This window comes from Orycteropus afer, unplaced genomic scaffold, assembly GCF_000298275.1.
Source record: "Orycteropus afer afer isolate SDZICR_OR568_19922 unplaced genomic scaffold, OryAfe1.0 scaffold00162, whole genome shotgun sequence".
Classification (NCBI taxonomy): Eukaryota; Metazoa; Chordata; class Mammalia; order Tubulidentata; family Orycteropodidae; genus Orycteropus; species Orycteropus afer.
In genome coordinates this window covers 2,447,734-2,470,429 of record NW_006921749.1, presented here as the reverse complement: position 1 = coordinate 2,470,429, position 22,696 = coordinate 2,447,734, and the positions used below count along the sequence as shown (strand labels likewise).

The 22,696-nt window shown below is 37.9% G+C and overlaps 1 protein-coding gene across 1 annotated transcript in view; it reads left to right on the top strand.

Annotated features, from left to right (window-relative positions):
• Positions 1–22,696, top strand: part of NUDT6 (nudix hydrolase 6) — a 56,187-nt gene that overhangs the window by 18,337 nt on the left and 15,154 nt on the right. Inside the window, exon 3 of the mRNA XM_007946458.2 lies at positions 9,965–10,020. Coding sequence (XP_007944649.1) covers positions 9,965–10,020 — 56 coding nt within the window. The remainder of the gene's footprint in view (positions 1–9,964; positions 10,021–22,696) is intronic.

Sequence of the window (22,696 nt, the reverse complement as noted above, 5' to 3'; positions counted from 1 at the left end):
GCTGGCGAAGAATGCTGAAAGTACCATGGCCTGCTAAAAGAACTAACAGATCTGTCCTGGAGGAAGTGCAGCCAAGATGCTCCTTGGAAGCGAGAATGGACAGACTTCGTCTCACCTATTTTGGTCATGTTGTCAGAAGGGACCATTCCCTGGAGAAGGATGTCACGCTTGGTAGGGTGGAGGGTTGACGGCCCTTCAACGAGATGGATTGACACGGTGGCTGCGATGATGGGCTCAAGTATAGCAGGGATCATGGAGCTGGCACGGTATCAGGCAGTGTTTGTTCTGCTGTGCATGGGGTCGCTATGAGTCAGAAATGACTTGATGGCACCTAACAACAACAACATGGGTGGGACAGGAGGGGAGGGAACACTGTAAGATTGGTAAAGACAAGTATTGATTTGGGTGAAAGGAAGGCCAATCAATGTACCAAATGTGAGTGATCAACATAGTGGCACTGAGGAAAAGGAAGACATAGAGAAGTACATGGGAGTTAACAGACAACAAAGTTGAATCCTTTTGCATATGCAGTACTGTGTTATCATCTAACTTCTTTATATCTGAGGTTTCTGCTCAATTGTCTCCTTCTCAGAAAAGCTTCTGACTCTCTTATCTGTAATAGTCTCCTCCCACATGCCAGTACCATCATCCTTTGTCCTTTTTCCAGCCCTATATTTCTTTGTGGCATTTATCACAATCTGAAATTATATCATCAATCTCTCCATAATAATATGAACTCTATGAAGGCAGGTATTTTATCTGTCTTGTTCACCAATGTGTCCTCAAGCTAAACACAATGTTTGGCATAAAGTATATGCTCAGTAAATATTTCTTGAATAAATGCCTGGTTAGTTAGATCTTCAAGTATAAATATCAGCTCTATGAGACTATTGTGGTGCCATAAAAGGGGGAGTGCTGCACAATGAAAAGAGTTCTGTTTAGAATCCAGACGATCTGTCCCGAGTCGTCTTCTTAAAATCATGTGAACCTGGGTACTTGTAATGATACCACTCACAGGACCATTATGAGGAGTACCTAAGATAATTCACAAAGCATTTAGCACCATATCTGATTAATAACAATATAAAAAAACAACCTGTTATATAATCCTTGATCTTCTTGTGTTTAACTATTATGTTGTGACCAGCAGGGGTTGCTCGCATTGTACTTTAGTGGTGCTAATTTTGTCTTTTGGATATTTTGTTCATATCTATAATGAATGCACTAGGGAAAAGTTCACTTTGAGTAATCACAAATTATTAAAATTTAAGAGTAGATTTCCATGGCAATTCTCTGGCACTTTATCTTTTGTAAAGTCCAAGTAGGTTATAGCTTATATTTTCTAACAGAAACATTAATGTTAGTATCTCACTTTGTGTTTTTTTTTTATTTTATTTTCTTATTTTAAAATACTATCATCTTTTCATTTTGAAGAAAAATGCCTTTCCTTGTACTATGCATTACTATCCCTTTTCTATATTTTATTTCTACATAGCATTTATCATCTTCAAATGCTCTGTCCATAAAGATTTACTGCCTCAGAAAGCCAATGGGGTTCACTATGAGTTGGAATTGACTCGATGGACATGAGTAAAGTAGTGTTCTATATAGTTTATTTATTTATCTGTTATCCTCCTTCTCAACAGAATGTGAGCCCCATAAGGAGAGGGAGTTTCCTTTGTTTTGTAGACCACTACAACCCTAGTACTAATAGGTACCTATCACATAATAGGAGCTCAATTAAGCTATTATATATAGGAACTCTGTATACTATATAAAAGAGCTCTGGTAATGTAGTGCCTAAGGCACTTGACTGCTAACCAGAAGGCTGGTGGTTCAAACCCCCCAGCCACTTCTGGGAAAGAAGATGGGGCAATCTACTTCTGTAGTGATACTGCCTCGGAAACCCAAGGAGGGATCACTATGAGTTGGGTCTGACTCGACGGCACATGACAACATACTATATAAGGAGCCCTGGTGGTGCAATAAGCTCTTGTGGCATAGTGGATGAGGCATTTCACTGTTATCCAGAAAGTCAGCAGTTCAAACCCATCAGCTGCTCTGTGGGAGGAAGATGGGGCAATCTATTTCCATAAAGATTTACAGCCTTGGAAACCTGCTGGGGGTCACTATGAGTCAGAATTGAGTCAATAGCAGTGGGTTTGGTTTTTAACTTTTGGTGGTACAGTGCTTAAGCACTCAGTTGCTAAATGAAAGCAGTTTGAACCTCTGTGGGAGAAAAGACCTGCTGATCTGCTTCCATAATGATTACAGCCTGGAAATCCCTATGTTGTTGTTAGGTGCTCTCGACTCGGCTCCAACTCATAGCGACCTATGTATAACAGAACAAAACCCTGTATAATCCTGTGCCAGGCATACAATCCCTACTTCACCTGAGCCCATCATTGCAGCCACTGTCAATCCATCTTGTTGAGGGCCTTCCCCTTTTTCATTGACCCTCCACTTTACCAAGCAAGATATCCTTCTCCATGGAATGGTCCTTTCTGACAACATGATCAAAATAGGTGAGACGAAGTCTCGCCATTATTGCTTCCTAACAGATTTGTTAGTTCTTCTGGCAGTCCATGGTACTTTCAGTATTCTTCGCCAACACCACAACTCAAAAACATCAACTCTTCTTCAGTCTTCCTTACTCATTGTCTAGCTCTCACATGCACATGAGGAAGTTGAATATACCATGGCTTGGATTAGGTGGACCTTAGTTTTCAAAGAAATATCTTTGCTCTTCAGCACTCGAAAGAGGTCTTTTGCAGCAGATTTGCCCAGTGCAAAATGTCATCTGATGTCTTGACTGCTGCTTCTTCTGGTGTTGATTGTGGACCCAAGTAATATGAAATCTTTGACAACTTCAATCTTTTCTCCATTTATCATGATGCTGCTTATTGGTCCAGTTGTAAGGACTTTCATTTTCTTTATGTTGAGATGTAATCCATACTCCAGCATGTGGTCTTTAATATTCATTAATAAGTGCTTCACATCATCCTCCCTTTCAGCAAGCAAAGTTGTGCCATCTGCATATCCCAGGTTGTTAATGAAGCTTCCTCCAATCCTGATGCCATGCTCATCTTCATATAGTCCAGCTTCTCAGATTATTTGCTCAGCATATTGATTGAATAAGTATGGTGAAAGGGTACAACCCAGATGCTCTCCCTTACTGATTATAAACTATGCAGTATCCCCTTGTTCTATGTACAGATTCCTCGTGAGCACAATTAAGTATTCTGGAATTCCCATTCTTCTCAATGTTATCCACAATTTGTTATGAACCACACAATTGAATGCTTTTGCATAGTCAATAAAACACAAGTATACAACTATCTGGTATTCTTTGCTTTCAGCCAAGATCCAACTGACATCAGTAATGGTATCCCTCTTTCCATATCCTCTTCTGAATACAGCTTGCATTTCTGGAAATTCCTTATCAATATACTGCTGCAACCATTTTTGAATTACCTTCAGCAAGATTTTACTTCTGTGTAGTAGTATTATATTGTTCAATAATTTCCACATTGTGGTATCACCTTTCTTTGGAATGGGTACAAATATGGATCTCTTCCAGTCAGTTGGCCAGGTAGCTGTCTTCCAAATTTCTTGGCATAGACGAGTGAGTACCTCCAGCATGTCATCCATTTGTTGAAATAGTGGGTATTCCATCAATTCCTGGAGCCTTGTTCTTTGCAATTCCATCAGCGCAGCTTTGACTTCTTCCTTCAGTACCCTTGGTTCTTGATCATAAGCCACCTCCTGAAATGGATAAACATTGACTAATTCTTTTTGGTACAGTGACTCTGTGTATTCCTTCCACCTTCTCTTGATGTTTCCTGAATCATTCAATATTTTGCCCATAAAATCTTTCAGTATTGGAACTTGAGGCTTGAATTTTTTCTTCAGTACTTTCAGCTTGAGAAATGTTGAGTGTGTTCTTCCCTTTTGGTTTTCTAACTCCAGATCTTTGCATATTGCATTATAATAATTGACTTTGTCTGCTCAAGCTGTCCTTTGAAATCTTCTGTTCATCTCTTTTATCTTGTCATCCCATAGTTCCTCTAGTTTTCAGTCATTGGTGATCGATTAATGCATCAAATCTATTCTTTAGATGGTTTCTAAATTCGGGGGAGTTATAATCAAGGTCATATTTTGGTTCTTGTGGACTTGCGTTAATTGTCTTAAGCTTCAACATGAACTTGCATATGAACAGTTAGTTGATGGTCTGTTCCACAATCAGCTCCTGGCCTTTTTTTGGCTAAGATATTGAGCTTCTCCATCACCTTTTTCCACAGAAGTAGTTGATCTGATTCCTGTGTACTCCATCTGGCAATATCCACATGTATAGCCACCATTTATGCTGTTGAAAAAAGGTATTTGCAATGAATAAGTCATTGGTCTTGCAAAATTCTTTCATGCAATCTCCAGCATTATTTCTATCAGCAAGGCCATATTTTCCCACTACTGGTAATTCTTCTTTGTTTCCAGCTTTTGCATTCCAGTCACCAGTGATAATCAACACATCTTGATTGCATGTTTTGTCAATTTCAGATTGCAGAAATTGGTAAAAATTTTCAATTTCCTCATCTTTGGCTTTGGTGGTTGATGCATAAATTTGAATAATAGCAGTATTAAATGGTCTTCTTCATAGCCATATGGATGTTATCCTATCATTGGCAGCATTGTACTTCAGGATAGATCTTGAAACATTCTTTGTGACCATGAATACCACTTCATTCTGCTTCAATTTTTCATTCCTAGAATTGTAGATCATGTGGTTGTCTGATTCAAAATGGACAATACCAGTCTATTTCAGCTTAGTAATGCCTAGGATATCAATCTTTATGTGTTCCATGTTCCAATTATTAATGGATGTTTGTAGTTGTTTCTTCTCATTTGAGTCGTGCCACATCAGCAAATGGAGGCTTTGCAAGCTTTACTCCATCCACCTCATTAAGGTCAGCTCTATTCTGAGGAGGGAGCTCTTCCCAAGTCGTATTTTGAGTGCCTTCTGACCTGAGGGGCTAATCTTCTGGCACTATATCGGACAATGTTTCAGAGCTATTCATAAAATTTTCCAGTAATATAGAAGACAATATTTCACTGCTATTCATAAGGTTTTCATTGGCCAGTTCTTTGAGAAGTGGATGACCCCTTCTTCTGAGTCTGTATTAATCTAGAAGCTCTACTGAAACCTGCCCACCATGGGTTACCCTGCTGGTATTTAAAATACCAGTGGCAGAGTCTCTAGCCTCACAGCAACATGCAAGGCACCACAGTACAACATAATAGCAGGCAAGTGGTGGGGAAAACCCTATGGGTCAGTTCTACTCTGTGACACAAGATTGCTATGAGGCAGAATCAATTCAACAGCACGCAGAAACAACATATACTTTATACTGTATGTACTATATTATAGCTCAATTAATATTGAAAGAATAGATAAATACGTATAAAATATCTTCTAAAAAGTATTATCCCACAGTGGTGTATTGTATTGCCTAAGGCATTTCACTGCTAACCAAAAGGCTGGCAGTTCAAACCCACCAGCCACTCCTTGGAAGGAAGGTTGGGCAGTCTACTTCTGTAGTAATATTGCCTTAGAAACCCAAGGAGGGGTCGCTATGACAGTGAGTTTGGTTTTTTTGGTTATGTAAATACAAATATTTTTAAACTAAAATATTTAAAGAAATCTAATATTAATCATTGAAATGTCATTTGTATTTTTGACCTAGGACTTCCCAAAGGAAATTATAAGGAAAGAAAAATTCCTTATTTATTTTTAGATTCTTAACATCTAGCAAAATGCTTTTTGTGCTGAGCATTGTGTATGATGAATGAATAAATGAAAGAAATGGACTGGAACTTAAGACATATATGAAATAAAGAAGTATAACAAAGCAATATGTTGTTGTGCTATAAAGTTGCATATGTCCATGATGAGGAAAATTAAATTGCTTCAGGGAGGTGTCAAACTGAATACTGAAAAATGTTGGAGATTTAGATTGTCAAGGGCGCACAGCCTGTGTTACATACATAGTGATTCAAGATTAAAAATGAAAATGGAGAAGTCAATTTGTTTATTCAGTAAATATTTTTAAGCACTTGTAATTGTCTGGAAACCAAAATAAATACTACAAAAGGACAGTATAAGTTTTTTTAATTGCATACCAATTAATACCAGCAGGATCACCCATGGTGGACAGCTTTCAGCAAAGCTTTCAGATGAAGACAGACTAGGAAAAAGGTCTTGGCAGTCTACTTCTAAAATAATTGACCAGTGAAAACCTTATGAGTAGCAGCAGAACATCGTCTTACATGGTGCCAGAAGATAAGTCCCTCAGGTTGGAGGACCCTCAAAATATGACTGGAGAAGTGCTGCCTTCTCAAAGTATAGTCAATCGTAATGATGTGGATTAATTAAAGATTTCAGGACCTTTATTTGCTGATGTGACTTGACTCAAGCTGAGAAGAAAGAACTGGAAACATCCATTAATAATTAGAACATGACATGTATGAAATATGAATAGAGGAAAATTAGAAATTGTGAAAAATGAAATGGAAAACATAAAGATCAATATCCTAAGCATTAGTGACCAGAAATGGACTGATATTGGCTATTTTTAATTGGACAATCATATGATCCACTCTGCCCCAAATGACATCGTATTCATCATCAAAATGAACATTTTCAGGTCTACACTGAAGTGCAGTGCTGGTATGATAGGATAATAACCATATGCCTATAGGGAAGACCAGTTAATAAGACTATTATTCAAATTTACACACCACTACTAAAGGCAAAGGAGCTCTGGTAGCATAGTGGCTAAGAAGGCTGGCGGTTCAAATCCACCAGCCACTCCTCGGAAGGAAGACTGGGCAATCTACTTCCGTAGTGATACTGCCTTGGAAACCCAAGGAGGGGTCTCTATGAGTTGGGCCCGACTAAATGGCATACAATAACAATAACAACTAAAGCCAAAGATGAAGAAACTGAAGATTTTTACCAGCTTCTGCAGTCTGAAATTGATCAAACATGTAATCAAGATGCATTGATAATTACTAGTGATTGGAATGCAAAAGTTGGAAACAAAGAAAAAGGATCAGTAGTTGGAAAATATGGCCTTGGTGATAGAAACAACGTGGGAGATTACTAGATAGACGTTTGCAAGACCAATGATTCATTCATTACAAATACATAAACTGTGACTACATGCATCGACCTTAGCAGACAGAATACACAAGAATCAAATCTACATCTGTGGAAAGAAATAATGAAGAAGCTCAATATCATTAGTAAGAAAAAGGCCAGAGGCCAACTGTGGAACAGACCATCATTTGTTCATAAGCAAGTTCAAGTTGAAGCAGAAGAAAATTAAAGCAAGTCCATTAGAGGCAAAATACATCCTTGAGTAAGACCAGATGAGTTGTGGGATGACATCAAGGACATCATACATGAAGAAAGCACAAGGTCATTAAAAAGACAGGAAAGAAAGAATACCAAAATGAATGTCAAAAGAGACTGACACTTGCTCTAGTATGTAAAGTAGCTTTAACAAATAGATGAAATGAAGAAAAAGAGTTGAACAGAAGATTTCAAAGGGCAGAATAGCAAAGACAGAATAAAGTGTTACAAAGAAATGTGCAAAGACCTGGAATTAGAAAACCAAAAGGAAAGGACATGCTCGGCATTTTTCAAACTGAAAGAACTAAAGAGAAATTCAAGCCTTGAGAACCCTATGGGCAAAATATTGAACAACTCAGGAAACACAAAAGAAGAGGGAAGGAATACCGAGTCACTGTACCAAAAAGAATTAGTTGACATTCATCCATTTCAGGAGGTAGCATATGATCAAAAACTGATGATGCTATTGAAGGAGGAAGTCCAAGCTGTACTGAAGGCATTGGTGAAAAACAAGCCTTCAGAGATTGATGGAATATCAATTGAAATGCTTCACCAAATGGATGCAGTGCTAGAAGTGCTCACTTGTCTGGGCCAAGAAATTTGGAACAGAATGACTGGAAGAGATCCATATTTGTGCCCATTCAAAGAATGATCCAACAGAATGAGGAAATTATTGAATATCATTAATTTTACACAGAAGTACAATTTTGCTGAAGATAATTCAAAAGGAGTTGTAGCAATATATTGACAGGGAACTGCCAGAAATTCAAGCCAAAAGAGGCTGTGGAATAATGAACATCATTGCTGATACCAGATGAATCATAGCTGAAAGCAGAGAATACCAAAAAGATGTTTACCTGTGTTTTATTGACTATGCAAAGGCACTCAACAGTGTGGATCATAACAAATCATGGATAACATTGGAAAGCATAGGAATTCCAGAACACTTAATTGTGTTCAAGAGGAACAGTACATAGACCAAAAGGCAGTAGTTTGAATGGAACAAGGGGATACTGCATGGTTTATAATCAGGAAAGTTATGTGTCAGGGTTGTATCCTTTTACCATACTTAATCTACATGCTGAGGAAATAATCCCAGCAGCTGGACTATCTGAAGAAGAACACAGCATCAGAATTGGATGAAAACTCATTAACAACTTGTGATAATGCAGATGACATAACCTTGCTTGCTGAAAGCAAAGAGGTCTTGGAGCATTTACTGATGAAGTTCAAAGACGACACCTTTCAGTATGGATTACACCTCAACATAAAGAAAACAAAAGTCCTCACCAAGCAACATCATGATAAACAGAAAATATTGAAGTTGTCCAGGATTTCATGTTACATGGATCCACAATTAACACACATGGAAGCAACAGTGAAGAAATCAAACAATATACTGCACTGGGCAGACCTATTAAAAATGTTCACAAGCAAAGATTTTACTTTGAGGGTTAAGGTGCACCTGATCCAAGCCATGGTTTTTTTTCAGTTGCTTCATATGCATGTGAAAGCTGCACAATGAATAAGCAAGACTGAAGAAAAATTAATGCCTTTAAATTATGCTGATGATGAATATTGAATATACCATGGACTGCCAGAAAGATAAACAAATTTGTCTTGGAAGAATTACATCCAGAATGCTCCTTAGAAGCAAAGATGGCAAGACTTCCTTTAATGGACCTTGGTCATGTAATCAGGAGGGACAAGTCCCTGGAGAATGACATCATTCTTGGTATTCTTTCTGGTATTCTTTGCTTTCAGCCAATATCCTTCTGACATCAGCAATGATACCCCTTATTTCCACACCCTCTTCTGAATCCAGCTTGAATGTCTAGCAGGTCCCTGTCAATATACTGCTTCACCACCACTCCTTTGTCAGTTTGTCACACTGTGCTAGCTTGTGTGTTTCTGTGATGCTGCAAGCCATGGCACCAGTATTTCAGACACAGCAAGGTCACCCATAGTGGACAGTTTTGGCAGAGTTTCCAGACCAAGACAAACTGGGAAGAAGGATGAGGCCATCCACTTCTGAAAAAAATGGCCACTGAAAACCTTATGAATAGCAGTAAAACATTGCCTGATATATTACTGGTAAAGTAAAGGGTCAGCAAAAAAAAGACCCTAAGCAAGATGGATTGACCCAGTGACTGCAACAACGGCTCAAACATAGCAACAATTGTGAGGATGGCTCAGAGCCAGGCAGTGTTTCATTCTATTTTACCTAGAGTCACTATTAGTTGAAACGGATTTGGCAGCACCTAACAACAACCACCACAGTCAGGAAAAAACAACGTAGACAAATTTATGCAGATGATTATACTACACAGTTTAGCATATGATAGAACTATAATTGATACTTTGTTGAAGTTGTTATAGTGTAGAAAGGACTGAGCAATGAGTTCCTGGTTGGAGAGATCTTGCAAATCTTTGTAGATAAAGCAGTATTTAAACTAGACCTTCAAAGATTATGATGACCATAGATAATAATATAGGAGGAGTCTAAGTGAGTGAAATTAATATTTCTGACTATGTTTATTTTTCCTACAACAGGAGCTGTATTTGATGAAAATACTCGGAAAATATTGATTGTACAAGACCGAAATAAAGTAAGTTGGTTCTGCTTTGTAAATTGCTTTATTAATATTTAGTTCTCTCCAGAGAACAATAAAATGCAGAAAGTTTGATATGCCTGGGGAATTACAGAAAGACATTTTTTAAAGCCATTTTTAAATTGTTATATGTCGTCTCTTTAAGGCAAAAAATACTTAATGCGGGCTTTGAAAATGTCAAAATAATACTCAGTGTTCACTTCCCATTACTTTATAGCTACAGGAAAACTGTAAATGGCTATATTTAATTGGGAAGACAAAATCTGTCTCTAACAGACTTTCAAAATATTCTTCCATTTTTTCAACTTTTCATTGAGCTTCTACTCTGTGCCAGGGGCGAAGAGTACACAAAGATTAATATGACAATATCCCTGATGTCTGATAGCTCACTATGGAGGAAAACAAGTATACATATGGATGACTACAATTAAATTTTCCTTAAGGAGCTGCTAAATCAGAGAAGGTAACATTTAAACTGGATCTTGAAGAGTGAGTAGGAGTTTACCAGGCAAAAATAGAGGTGGAAAAACAGACAGAAATGAGAATTGCAGATACAAAGACACAGCGGATGGAAATAATGTATAAAGACCACTGTGGCCAAGAGTGCAGTGAGTGGTAAGATATTTGGCCTGAGAGCTAGATTGAGAACAGATTTTGACGAGCCTTGTATACCAAAATTAGGAGTTAGGCAATTAGGAGCAACAAAGATTTTTAAGAGAAGTACCAAGATTAGCCTATGAATCACGGTGATCCTATCCTCAGCTAACCATGGGGATGATACAGGTTTGGGCAGTGCTTCATTCCTTGGTGTATAGGGTCACCATGCGGAGTCCGACTTGATGGGAGCTAACAGCAACTAAGATTAGAAAGCAAATATTTTCATGCTCAATAGAAGTAAAAGTGAAGGAGAATAACTATTTTTATACTTCCTGAGACTTCAGTATATATTAGTTGGCAGAGTCAAACATTTTGCCTCATCATATGTTTTCAAATTCTAAATCTTGATATATTAACTGAATGCTATGTCATATAGTTCTCGGAAATGCTATCATCTAAAAGCATTCTCAGGGTTATCTATCTCATAAATAACTTTTGAGGTTTAGTTAAGAAGACTAACTCAAATTGAGCTATATCATCAACAGCTATATATTGAGTACATAAAATTGTATTGTGCATGTTGTTGTTGTTGTTATGTGCCGTGGAGTCGGCCCCGACTCATAGCCCTAAGTTTTACACTTGACTTTGCATATTTGTATATTTTGGCCACTGATAAATATGTATTAGTGTGGCAGTTAAGACTCCTGCTGCAGTAGAAGAAACAGAAATAGGACGCCTTGAAGGATAACAACATCAGCAACAATGACTATATATGACAGAGCTCATTTGTGTGCTAATGAGGGCCTTTTATCAGTAAGTATGATGTTGCTCTTCAAGAATGAAAAGTATCAATGAGGATATCAATGGGATCTACTCAGGAAAATCTTCAAGGATGAAGATCTTGAGCCAAGGCTTGTAGGAAAAGAAGGATCTAGAAGACAGAATAATTGCAGAAGTGAGGACCAGTAGGAGAGCAGGCACAAGGCAAGATAGAGCAATATACTTGCTGTGAGACTTCCATGATGGGAATGACTGGCGAGTAGGAAACATGATTGAGTGGTGAGGGTAGGGCCTAGTTATATGGAGGCCTGAGAGCCAACAGAAGAATTTAGACATGACATGGCATGTATGGACAAGATTAATAACAGTATACAAATTAATCTCCTAATGGGAGGAAGTAGATATAAACAAAGTGGACTTGGGAGTAATGCAAAACTCATTTCCAATTTCTAGGTCACCTCTAGGGAGCTCTGATGGCACAGTGGTTAAGTGCTCAGCTGCTAAACAAAAGGTTGGAGTTCAAACCCAGCCACTCCATGGGAGAAAGATATGGCAGTCTGCTTCCATAAAGATTATGGCCTTGTAAACCCTATGGGGCAGTTCTATTCTCTCCTAGAGTGTCACTGTGAGTTCGACTCAACTAGACAGCACACAACAACAGGCCACTTGCATCTTGCACAAGTCTCTGAGCCTTAGTTTCCTCATCTGTAAAATCTACATAATAATACCTTCTTCATAGGAAAGATTCATTATCTATCTATCTATTTTTTTCCTATTGGATTCATACTTAGAAACTTGAAATACAGAATAGTATAAAACAAGAAATGTATAGCAATGTCAAACTATGTTGAGTAGGAGTGCCTTAAGCACAATTTTAATTGCTTTTTTTAATTCTCTCATTCATCTTTGTTTATCAGTATTGTCTTTTATTTATTTGTTTGTTTGTTTGTTTATTTAGTCTTATCAAAAAAAAATAAAGAATTGCTAGTTTTCTTGGTAAGAGTAATGTGATATTAATAATTAAAAGTATCTACAAAAAAATCTGTTATCTGGAATAGAGTCATATTTAACTCCCTAACTTCAGCAATGGGCTTATAATGCATAAATATTTCTAATTCTGATCTAAATTATAAAATTACATTTCTTTTTATAACTTAAAGTTTTACTAAATGTAATTTATAGAAGTTGTATCCATTAGCACCATCCAAAATAGATTTTTAAAATATCAGTCCCATTGACATTTGGCTAAGACTATATTTTATATGCTTAAACAAAAACAACAAAAAAAAAAACTTACTGTTATCCAGTCAATTTCAACTCATAGCAACCCCTCCTTGGGTTTCCGAGGCTGTATCACTACGGAAATAAATTGCCCAACCTTCCTTCCAAGGAGTGGCTAGTGGGTTTGAACCTCAGCCTTCTGGTTAGCAGTCAAATGCCTCAGGCACTACACCACCAGAGCTCCCATAAATGCTTAAGAGAGGCTAATTTGTATGTTTCCCATAGAAAAAGTTCTTATTTCTTCCGTAATCAATTATTTGGTATCCAGAAGTAAAAGCCTTTCTCATTTTATAGATGCGTTTTTAAAAATTAAATTACATGTGTCTAAGAAATTGTTTGTGTCATTTAATTTTAAATGTCTCTATTTAAATGCATTATTTCCTAATAATTCCAAATACAGTTAGAGCAATACTATGTCAAGAAACAATGCTTTAGAATTTAAGTATTTCATTTAATTTTGAATAAACATTGGATATCTATTAAGTATATTGTAGATTACTTTCAGAAAGGGGATTATAAAATGGTTCTTTGAATACCAGATCAGTATTTTAAATAATTTAATAGTACTATAGGTTTTGACTGTGTTATAATTTCCTTTATAAATCATACATATGATACAAATAGACTACTGGAAATGGCTTCCAGGATCTTTTTAAATTTGTCCGATTTTAATTTGTTAAATCTGTTGTGCTTATTTTCTGTCCCCTGAATAGGTTTTCTTTTTTAATTAATATTTTATTGTGTTTTAGGTGAATGTTTACACAGCAAATTAGGTTCCTATTTAACAATATTTATACAGATTGTTCTGTGACACTGGTTACAGTTATCACAGTATCTTAACATGCTCATTATTTCCATTCTATTCTATCTGTTTCTAGCTTCCTTTCCCCTCCTTCCTTTCTCGTCTGTGCTTTTGGGTAAATGTTGACTCTTTGGTCTCATATAATTGATTGTTTAAGGGAGCACATTACTCACAGGTGATCTCCCGGGCTTCTGGTTTAAACCTTAGTTATGTCAAAAATGCTATACATGGTAGCTAAAGTCAATGTTTATAGAACATAGGGACACATGGGCTCATTTCTTGTGCCTGTACCTAAGTTCTCTCTTAGAAGAAAATTAAGTACACAAAGCATACTACCCAGAAGTATCAAAGAAGAATATAGTTCTATTCTTTAATTTTCTAATTTATATTTCTTTATGTGTGCACATGTATGACAGTTGAAAGCTAGATCATCTCCCAGCTTGACCAAACTCCAACCAAAAACCAAACTCACTGCCATTGAGTTGATTCCTACTGATAGTGACCCCATTGGTTTTCCAAGGCTGTGAATCTGTATGGAAGCAGACTGCCTCATCTTTCTTCCATGAGCAGCTGGTGGGTTCAAACTACCGACCTTTTGGTTAACAGTCAAATGCCTTAACCACAACACCATCAGAGCTCCTGCCAACTTGACCAAGGAATATTAAATTGTAGCATCGCTATTCTGAGCTTAGATTTTGATTAAAACCATCCTACCCCCTTCTCTTACCCTTCTCTAATAACTTTTTATTTTGATCTCTTATCTGTATTTAATTGCCTAATATGTGTGTCTTTGTGTGTGTGTGTGTGAATATTTATATATATACATACACACAAACATAATTTTTGCTTTAATGTCATCATCATCGTTTTTTTCAAAGACAAGGTATAAGGAATAATAATAACATGTATTGTAGGCTGAATGATCAGGTATGTCTAGGCAGGGGATAGTGTGCCCATGACCATGTATAGGGTTAGCATACAATGTTTCTACATGCATATTTGTATGTGCTATAAGGATGTCCAGGTATATAGTAGAGCTGACAAGGGGCAAGGTTGTGGTGGCTTCTTGGCCACAGCCAGCTACCCTGAAGGAGCAAGTAGTTAGACCTGTGGGCTCAGGACCATGGTTTCAAGAGATATCAAGCTCAAACGGCCTAGCATACTACACAAAAACACTATTCTATATCCTACTTTGGTGTGTAGCAACTAGGCTCTTAAAAGCTTGCAGGTGGCCATCTAGATGTAACAATGGGTCTCTCCTTATCCAGAGCAAAGAAGAATGAAGAAAACCAAAGACACATGTAAACAATCAGTCCAAGGAACAGGTAGACCATGCAATCCTCAGCCTATATGACCATGAGATCGGAAGAACTAGATGGTGCCTCGCTTCCACTGTCAACCACTTGGAGGGGGATTGGTGCAGGAGATGCTGGCTAGAGTGGGAGAACAATATGGAACAAAACTCAAAATCTTGAAAAAAAAAAAAAAAAAAGACCAAGTTTGCTGGTCTGATAGATCCTGGTGAGACCCCAGAGACTATGACCCCTAATTACCTTTCAGGTCTGGAATTGAACTCACTCCTGTGGCTTCCAGCCAAACAATAGACAGGCATACAGGGTGAACATTTACATTAGGTAGATACACTCCTTGGAGCAGTCAGTCAGGGGAAAACAGAAGGGCAGTGTTTGGACAGAAAGACACAGCTGTAGGGTGGGGTGGGAGTGCATGGGAGGGAAGGACATAGGGAAGAGGTAAATACAGGGAGGAAGTTTGAAGAGACCTGTTGCATTGTGGGGGATGTGTATGAACTGCTTTATGGAAAATGAATTTGCTCTGTAAATTTTCACCCCAATCACAATAAAAATTAGAGAAAAAAACAACAAAAAAAGAATAACATATATTCTGTGTTTCCTTCATGTTTGTGTTTGAAGACATGAGTACTTTACATGAAGTAGCTCATTTAATTATTAGAGCAACCTATGAGGATTATTATACCTGTTTTAAAGATGAAGAAATTGAAGTGCACAGAGGTTAAGTAATTTACCTAAAATTACATAGATAATATGGTGGAACCAAGACTCCAACCCACTCAATCTGAAATCAGAGTCTGTGATTTAAAAAAAAGAAATAACTAAATGAGCCCCAAACAACTCTTTATTTCATGTGAAAGTGAAATATCTCGATTCTTTCCATACTCAATTCCATCATGTATCAAAAAGCATTTCAAAGACATAAGGTGCCATGAACTCAAGAAATGTTTCCCTAAACACCGTGAATCATGAGAAACACCAGATGGTTCCTAGCTCATTCTATTCCATTCTACAAAAGAAAGTTCCTGTAGTCATTACTATTTTGTCATTAAAGTCTTGCTACTCTCAGGCCAAAGAGTCTTGCATACAATTAATATTAACTGTCTAAAATTTTAAAAAAATTATTTAGGATTTTGTTCAATTAAATTTATTTAGATGAAAATGGATATCACAATTCTTTGTGATATGGCAAACAGAAGATATGCCCAAACATTATTAAAAATTACCATATATACAAGGGAGCTCTGGTAGCATAGTGCCTAAGGCACTTGACTGCTAACCAGAAGGCTGATGGTTCAAATCCACCAGCCACTCCTCGGAAGGAAGATGGGGCAATTCTTGTTGTTATGTGCCATTGAGTCGGACCTGATTCATAGTGACCCCTCATTGGGTTTCCGAGGCAATATCACTACAGAAGTAGATTGCCCAACCTTCCGAGGAATTGATTAATTCCTTTACTGAAATTTGGAAAAAAATCTATACCTTGGTATGTAAAAATTACTTCTAAGGGAATATTATTAAATGTTTTAGTATTTTTTTTAAGTGTATCCCTTTAACTGTCTCTCTTTTCTTTGCATTTAAGGAAGAAATGGTATTGTTTAAAGTCATTTAATCATTTTTGGGCTCAGTGACATTAGAATTTCTAGAGGAAAAACTGGATCAGAGACAGGAGACCTGGGTCCTAAAGTTTGATGATACTACTAATTATCTAAAGGAGCTCTGGTAGCGTAGTGCCTAAGGCACTTGACTGCTAACCAGAAGTCTGGTGGTTCAAACCCACCAGCCACTGATTGGAAGGAAGGTTGGGCAATCTACTTCTGTAGTGATACTGCCTCGGAAACCTAAGGAGGGGTGGCTGGGAGTTGGGTCTGACTTGACGGCACATAACAACAACAACTAATTATCTTGGGCAGATAGAATGTCTGAGGCTCTGAAGATTCCCCATTTGTAAAATTGAGATAAACTCAGTGAGGCAAACAAAATACTGCAATACTGTACTTCTACTTATTTATATACTGTGTATGTATAAAATAGCATACCAGATATAATCTGATTTAAGCTACTTCGGTATTTAGGGAAAGAAAGGAGTGAATTGCTGAGATTTTAAAAAAGCACACTGTCTTGGAAATGGCTTTGTCAAATAAAAGTTCATTGAGGAGTTGAGCAGAGAATGAAAAGCAGCCTGACAACCTGATTGCTCAGCCTAAGCAGCATTTTAGGATTGGTTGATTACCAAAGAAGAAACTATTAATGTAATTACTCATTTATTAATGAGAATTCATAGAAAACAAATTTGGATCTAATAATGTTAAAAGTTGGGTTGCAGTCTGAAGAAGAAGAAAAAAAAGAATAGCGATTTCCTGGCAGCTATGGCTGAACTGTCTTAATCCAAACCTAGACAGCTTGATGTTTTTTGGGTATATGGGGGGAGGGAGGGTTTCTCTTATGAAACCTGCCCAGGTTTTTTTTTTTTTTTTAATGTTTAAACAGTTCCAGTTTGCAGAAATCAAACTTTCAGAGCAATTTGTATTACAGTAAGTGATAGGGAAAGTATTTGTTGTTGTTGTTGTTGTTATGTGCCGTCGAGTCAGCCCTGACTCATAGCGACCCCTCCTTGGGTTTCCGAGGCAGTATCACTACGGAAGTAGGATTGCCCAACCTTCCTTCCGAGGAGTGGCTGATGGGTTTGAACCGCCAGCCCTCTGGTGAGCAGTCAAGTGCCTTAGCCACTATGCTACCAGAGCTCCCAGGGAAAGTATTTAGTTGGGCTAACTTTTTAAAACAGGACAGTAATCAAAACTGTATACTAAATTTGCCTGAACTCCAGTGTAAACCACTAAAATATTTATGCTTCTTTATTGATTATGCTTGCATTCAGTGCTTGTTTTTGCTCATCTTAGTTTTAAAGAGTTGCTAGTGTTTTCTGAAATGATTGTTAGTGTTTTCCAAGGCAGTGAGAGACAAAGGGAGGCCTAAGGTTTAATAACTAAACATATAAATATCATCCCCATCTAATAAAGATGAAAGGGGAGAGTTTTCAATTTCTTTGCTGGTGAGTTTTTCTTTTGTACTAGCCTGTAAAGTCAATGGGCGGTCACACCTGTAGTCTGGGGGAAGAAAGAGTTGCTGCTGAGTTGGTTCTAACTCATGGCAAACCCAAGTCTATCACAATAGAAGTGCGCTCCCTAGGGTTCTCAATGGCAGATTTTTGGAAATAGACCACCAGAAGTTTCTTCCAAGGCACCTCTTCATGGACTCAAACCTCCAACTTTTCAATTGAAGTCAGATTTGCACCTTCCCATGAGAACTTTTGAGTTATTAGCCTTAGATAACTTTCTAAATGGTTTATTTGGTAGCTCTTAGAACCTATCTGAGAAGGATAAAAAATCTGAGTGAAGTGGTAACACCAGCCTGTAGCTCTGCTACCGCCTCCAGCTTCCTAAAAATCATAACCAAATTCTTGTTAACCTCTGACCATTCACCATGTAACTTGCTCCTCTGTTGCACACATTCCTGAGCCTGACTGATTACATTTTTAGGCCAAAACTTGTTTTAATTTCAGCATGTTTCACTATGCTAAAAGAATTAAAAGCAGATAAGGAGCTCTGGTAGCACAGTGCCTAAGGCACTTGACTGCTAACCAGAAGGCTGGCAGTTCAAACCCACCAGCCACTCCTTGGAAGGAAGGTTGGGCAATCCTACTTCTGTAGTGATACCACCTCAGAAATCCAAGGAGGGGTCGCTGTGAGTTGGGGATGACTCGATGGCACACAACAACAACAATCAAATAATAATAATTGTAATGAAATAAAATACTTCTACAAATATTTCTCTATTTTATAACCATATTTATTATTATTCTCACTTTCCAGAATAAGGACCTAAGATTTAGAAAAGTTACAATAATTTATTCAACGTTCCACAACTAAGAGTTGGCAGAATCCAAATTTAAGCCTAGAGAGTTAATCTTTACACTAAATCAGAAAATTAAAACTTGGATCTGAACGAGAAAGTGGGTCTATGACAATTCCTACATGTGTATTGCTTAGGTGGTACAAAAGACTTCACTTGAGGAGGGTTTTGTTTTTAGGGCAGTTATTAAATACATAATACAGACACTACTGTCTATATCTAGGGTATCATCAATGATGGATACTAAGCAGTACATATTTGATGGCCTATAAAAAGGTTAAGGACAAAAGAGTAAGAATAAAAAAGAAATGTTTCTTAGGAAAAGGAGATGATTAAGTGAAGGGGAGAGTAAAGAGTGATTATCCATTACTGGAAAAAGCTAGGATGATGATCTATATTTAGAGTCTTTAGAAGGCCAGAATAAAGACTTGAGACTATGTGTAGGAACTATGGAAGTCTTTATTAAAAATTCTTTTGCTTTTTGCTTCCTGACATAAGTGGCTGAACTTTTCAGGGGTATTCATGATCCAGCAATTGATCCTTTATGAGTTAAGAATTTTTCCCCCATTACTCAAAATTGAATTCTGAGGAAGATTAGTTCAAAGTAATAACAGATGAATTTATAAGTCAGAATGCCACTTTATTAATTCCCAACAGGAGACAAGGATCTAGGTTTTCCATTAATAAAAGTGAATCAGAGAAATTTTCCCAAATGTATGAGATATATGCTGCTTCCAAAATGCAAAGAAGCGCTCTAAGTTCTGTAAGTGACAGAAGGGTACAAGGTGCAACAACTTGCCTTAGAGATCCATAGAACATTATGTCTTAATAGGATCACCTCCTATTCTCTGGCAAGTGTCTTACTTGTAGATCTAAAGTAATTGACATTTCCAGCTCACCACATATAGAATGCTAATAACCTCTGGGATACAGGAACTACCAAATCACAACTACCAAAATTCTTACATATGGAATGTGGTGAGGTGCAGAGGAAAGGGAACTGCTAGGTTATGTGGTAGCTATGGTACTTTAACAACATGGGGCAATAACATTAACATAGATTTGGAGATGGCTGGCTTTTGTTGGGGAGCTTTGATGGCATAGTGCCTAAGGTATATGACTGCTAACCAGAAGGTTGGTGGTTCAAACCCACCAGCCACTCCTTGGAAGGAAGACTGGGCGATCTGCCTCCCTGAAGATACTGCCTCAGAAACCCAAGGAGGGTCACTATGAGTCGTATTTGACTCCATGGCAGTGGTGGTGGTGGTGAGGCTTTTGTTGACTATTTTGGATGCCTTGGCAAAATAAAAAGCTCAGGTCAACCTATCAACTCCAGGCACAGTAAAACCAAACATCAAACTCATTGCCCTCAAGTCAATCCCAATTCATAGCGACCCCTCGGATTTCTGAGGCAGTATCACTATGGAAGTAGATTGCCCCACCTTCCTTCTGAGGAGTGGGTGATGAGTTTGAACTGCCAGCCTTCTGACTAGTAGTCAAATGCCTTAAGTACTGTGCCACCAGAACTCCCCAACAAAAGCCAGCCATCTTCAAATCTATGTGACCCTTAACATTAGGACTGAGTTTTTTAAATCAGGAGTGTTGTTATTGCTAGGTGCCATCAAGTCAGTTCTGATTCATAGCAGTTCTATGCACAACAGAACGAAACACTACCAAGTCACAATCGTGCTGTACTTTTGCTGAAGCCCATCTTTGCAGCCACTGTGCCAATCTATCTGATTGAGGGTCTTTCCCTTTTTCGCTGAGCTTCTGCAGAGTACAATATCCTTCTCTAGGGTATGGTGCCTTCTGACAACATAACCAAAGTACAAGAGATGAAGTCTGACCATTCTCGCTTCTAGAGTATTCCAGCTGTACTTTTTCCAAGACAGATTTGTTAGTTCTTCTGGCAGTCCATGGTATTTTCAGTATTCTTTGCAAGCATCACAATTCAAAAGCATCAACTCTTCTTTGGTTTTCCTTATTCTTTGTCCAGCTGTCACATGCATTTGAGGCTACTGAAAATACTATGACTTGGGTCAGGTGTACCTTAGTCTTCAAAGTGACATCTTTGCTCTTTACCACTTTAATGAGATCTGTTGCAGCAGATTTGCCCAGTGCAATATTTCATTTGATTTATTGAATGCTGCTTCCATGGGCATTGACTATGGATACCAATAAAATAAAATCCTTCACAACTTCAATCTTTTCTCCATTTATCATGACGTTGCTTATTGGCCCGGGTGTGGGGATTTTTGTTTTCTTTATGTTGAAGTGTAATCCATACTGAAGGCTGTAGTCTTTGATCTTCATCAGTAAGTACTTCAAGTCTTCTTCAATTTCAGTAAGCAAGATTGTGTCATCTGCATATTGCAGGTTGTTAATGAATCTTCCTCCAATCCTGATGCTTCCTTCTTCATACAGTCCAGCTTCTCAGCATACAGATTGAATAAATATGGTGAAAAAATATAACCCTGGTGCACACCTTTCCTGATTTTAAATCATGCAGTGGCCCCTTGTTGAGGACTAGCCTGGAATATTCAGGATGGTCACCAGACCTAGTAACCTCTGACTGTAGAAGTAGTGATTAACTTATAGAAGATAGTTAATTTATTGGCATTATTATCCCCTCAAAAATGAATTCAATGTGGTCCCCACAAAGTAAGAACATGGACTGCCTCAAGAAAGATGTTAACTATAGGATGAAGATAACTGTGTAAGGGAGGTATCAATAAGCTTATGGCTATAATGACTATAACAGAGCACAAGAGACATATATAAATTGATATGCTGCATTATATTTTCTTATATCACAATGTGTCATTTGCAAGCAGAGGAGGAATCCTTCTACATAGTTATCGAATAGTGTGTCCAGTTTTGGCCTCCAAATATTTGTTAAAGAATTTAGGAAAAACTATAAAGACCAAGCAACTATCTGTCATCATAGGTGGATTTGGCACTGACTATCAGTCATTGAGGAATGGAATTAGAGATGACCTCTTGAAGGCCTTCCAGTTCTGTCTGTGACTCATGGGTGGAAATAAATAAATAGCACTCCTAAAATTTCCTATGTGGAAAAGATCACTTCCCTTTGTTCCTTAAACTGACAGAAGTAAAGTATAACAGCACATGTTGTTGTTGTTGTTGTTGTTGTTGTTGTTATGTACCGTCGAGTCATACTCGACTCATAGGAACCTACTATTTCTATCTCACAGATGGGGAAACTCAAACCTTTGAAAATAAGTGGTGTTTGCATTGTGCAGGTATCTCTGAACTTAGAAAGTTCCAAAATCTATACTAAAGGTTAGGCAGCAGATGACTGGGGTCTCTCATGTAGGGGTCATAGAATGAAGTCTCTGCTGCAAGTGTTAGAAAAACTACAAATCAGATTCAGATGATGCTATGGGAAGGAACTGCTGCTGCCATAATGAATAAGCACTTCTGGGACAATACATAGGAACAAGACAGGAAGGAGCTAGTCCCTTATTCCTTCAGCCTTGCAGACTATGGTTAAGTCTAGAAAAAGAGTCAGCTGGCAAAGCAGAAATTGGTTGGCGGAGTCCTAGCTCCAGAGTCACTAGACAGAGTACAAAAGGTTTGGTTTGGAGCTAAGATAGAATAATAGCATCACCCGGGATTTACTAGATATGCAGATTTGGGGGCCTACCCCACCTACAGAATCAGAAACTCGGGATGGACCCTAGCAATTGATATGTTAACAAGCCCTGTAGGTGATTCAGTGCACACTGAAATTGAGAACCACTCAACTACTGCATTAAGGAGCTCTGGTGCACAGTGCCTAAGACATTTGACTGCAAACCAGAAGGCTGATGGTTCAGACCCACCAGCTGATCCATAAAGTGATCTACTTTACGGTGATCTACTTCCATAAAGAATTGTTGTTGTTATGTGCCATCGAGTTGGACCCGACTCATAGCGACCCCTCCTTGGGTTTCCGAGGCAGTATCACTACGGAAGTAGATTGCCCCAT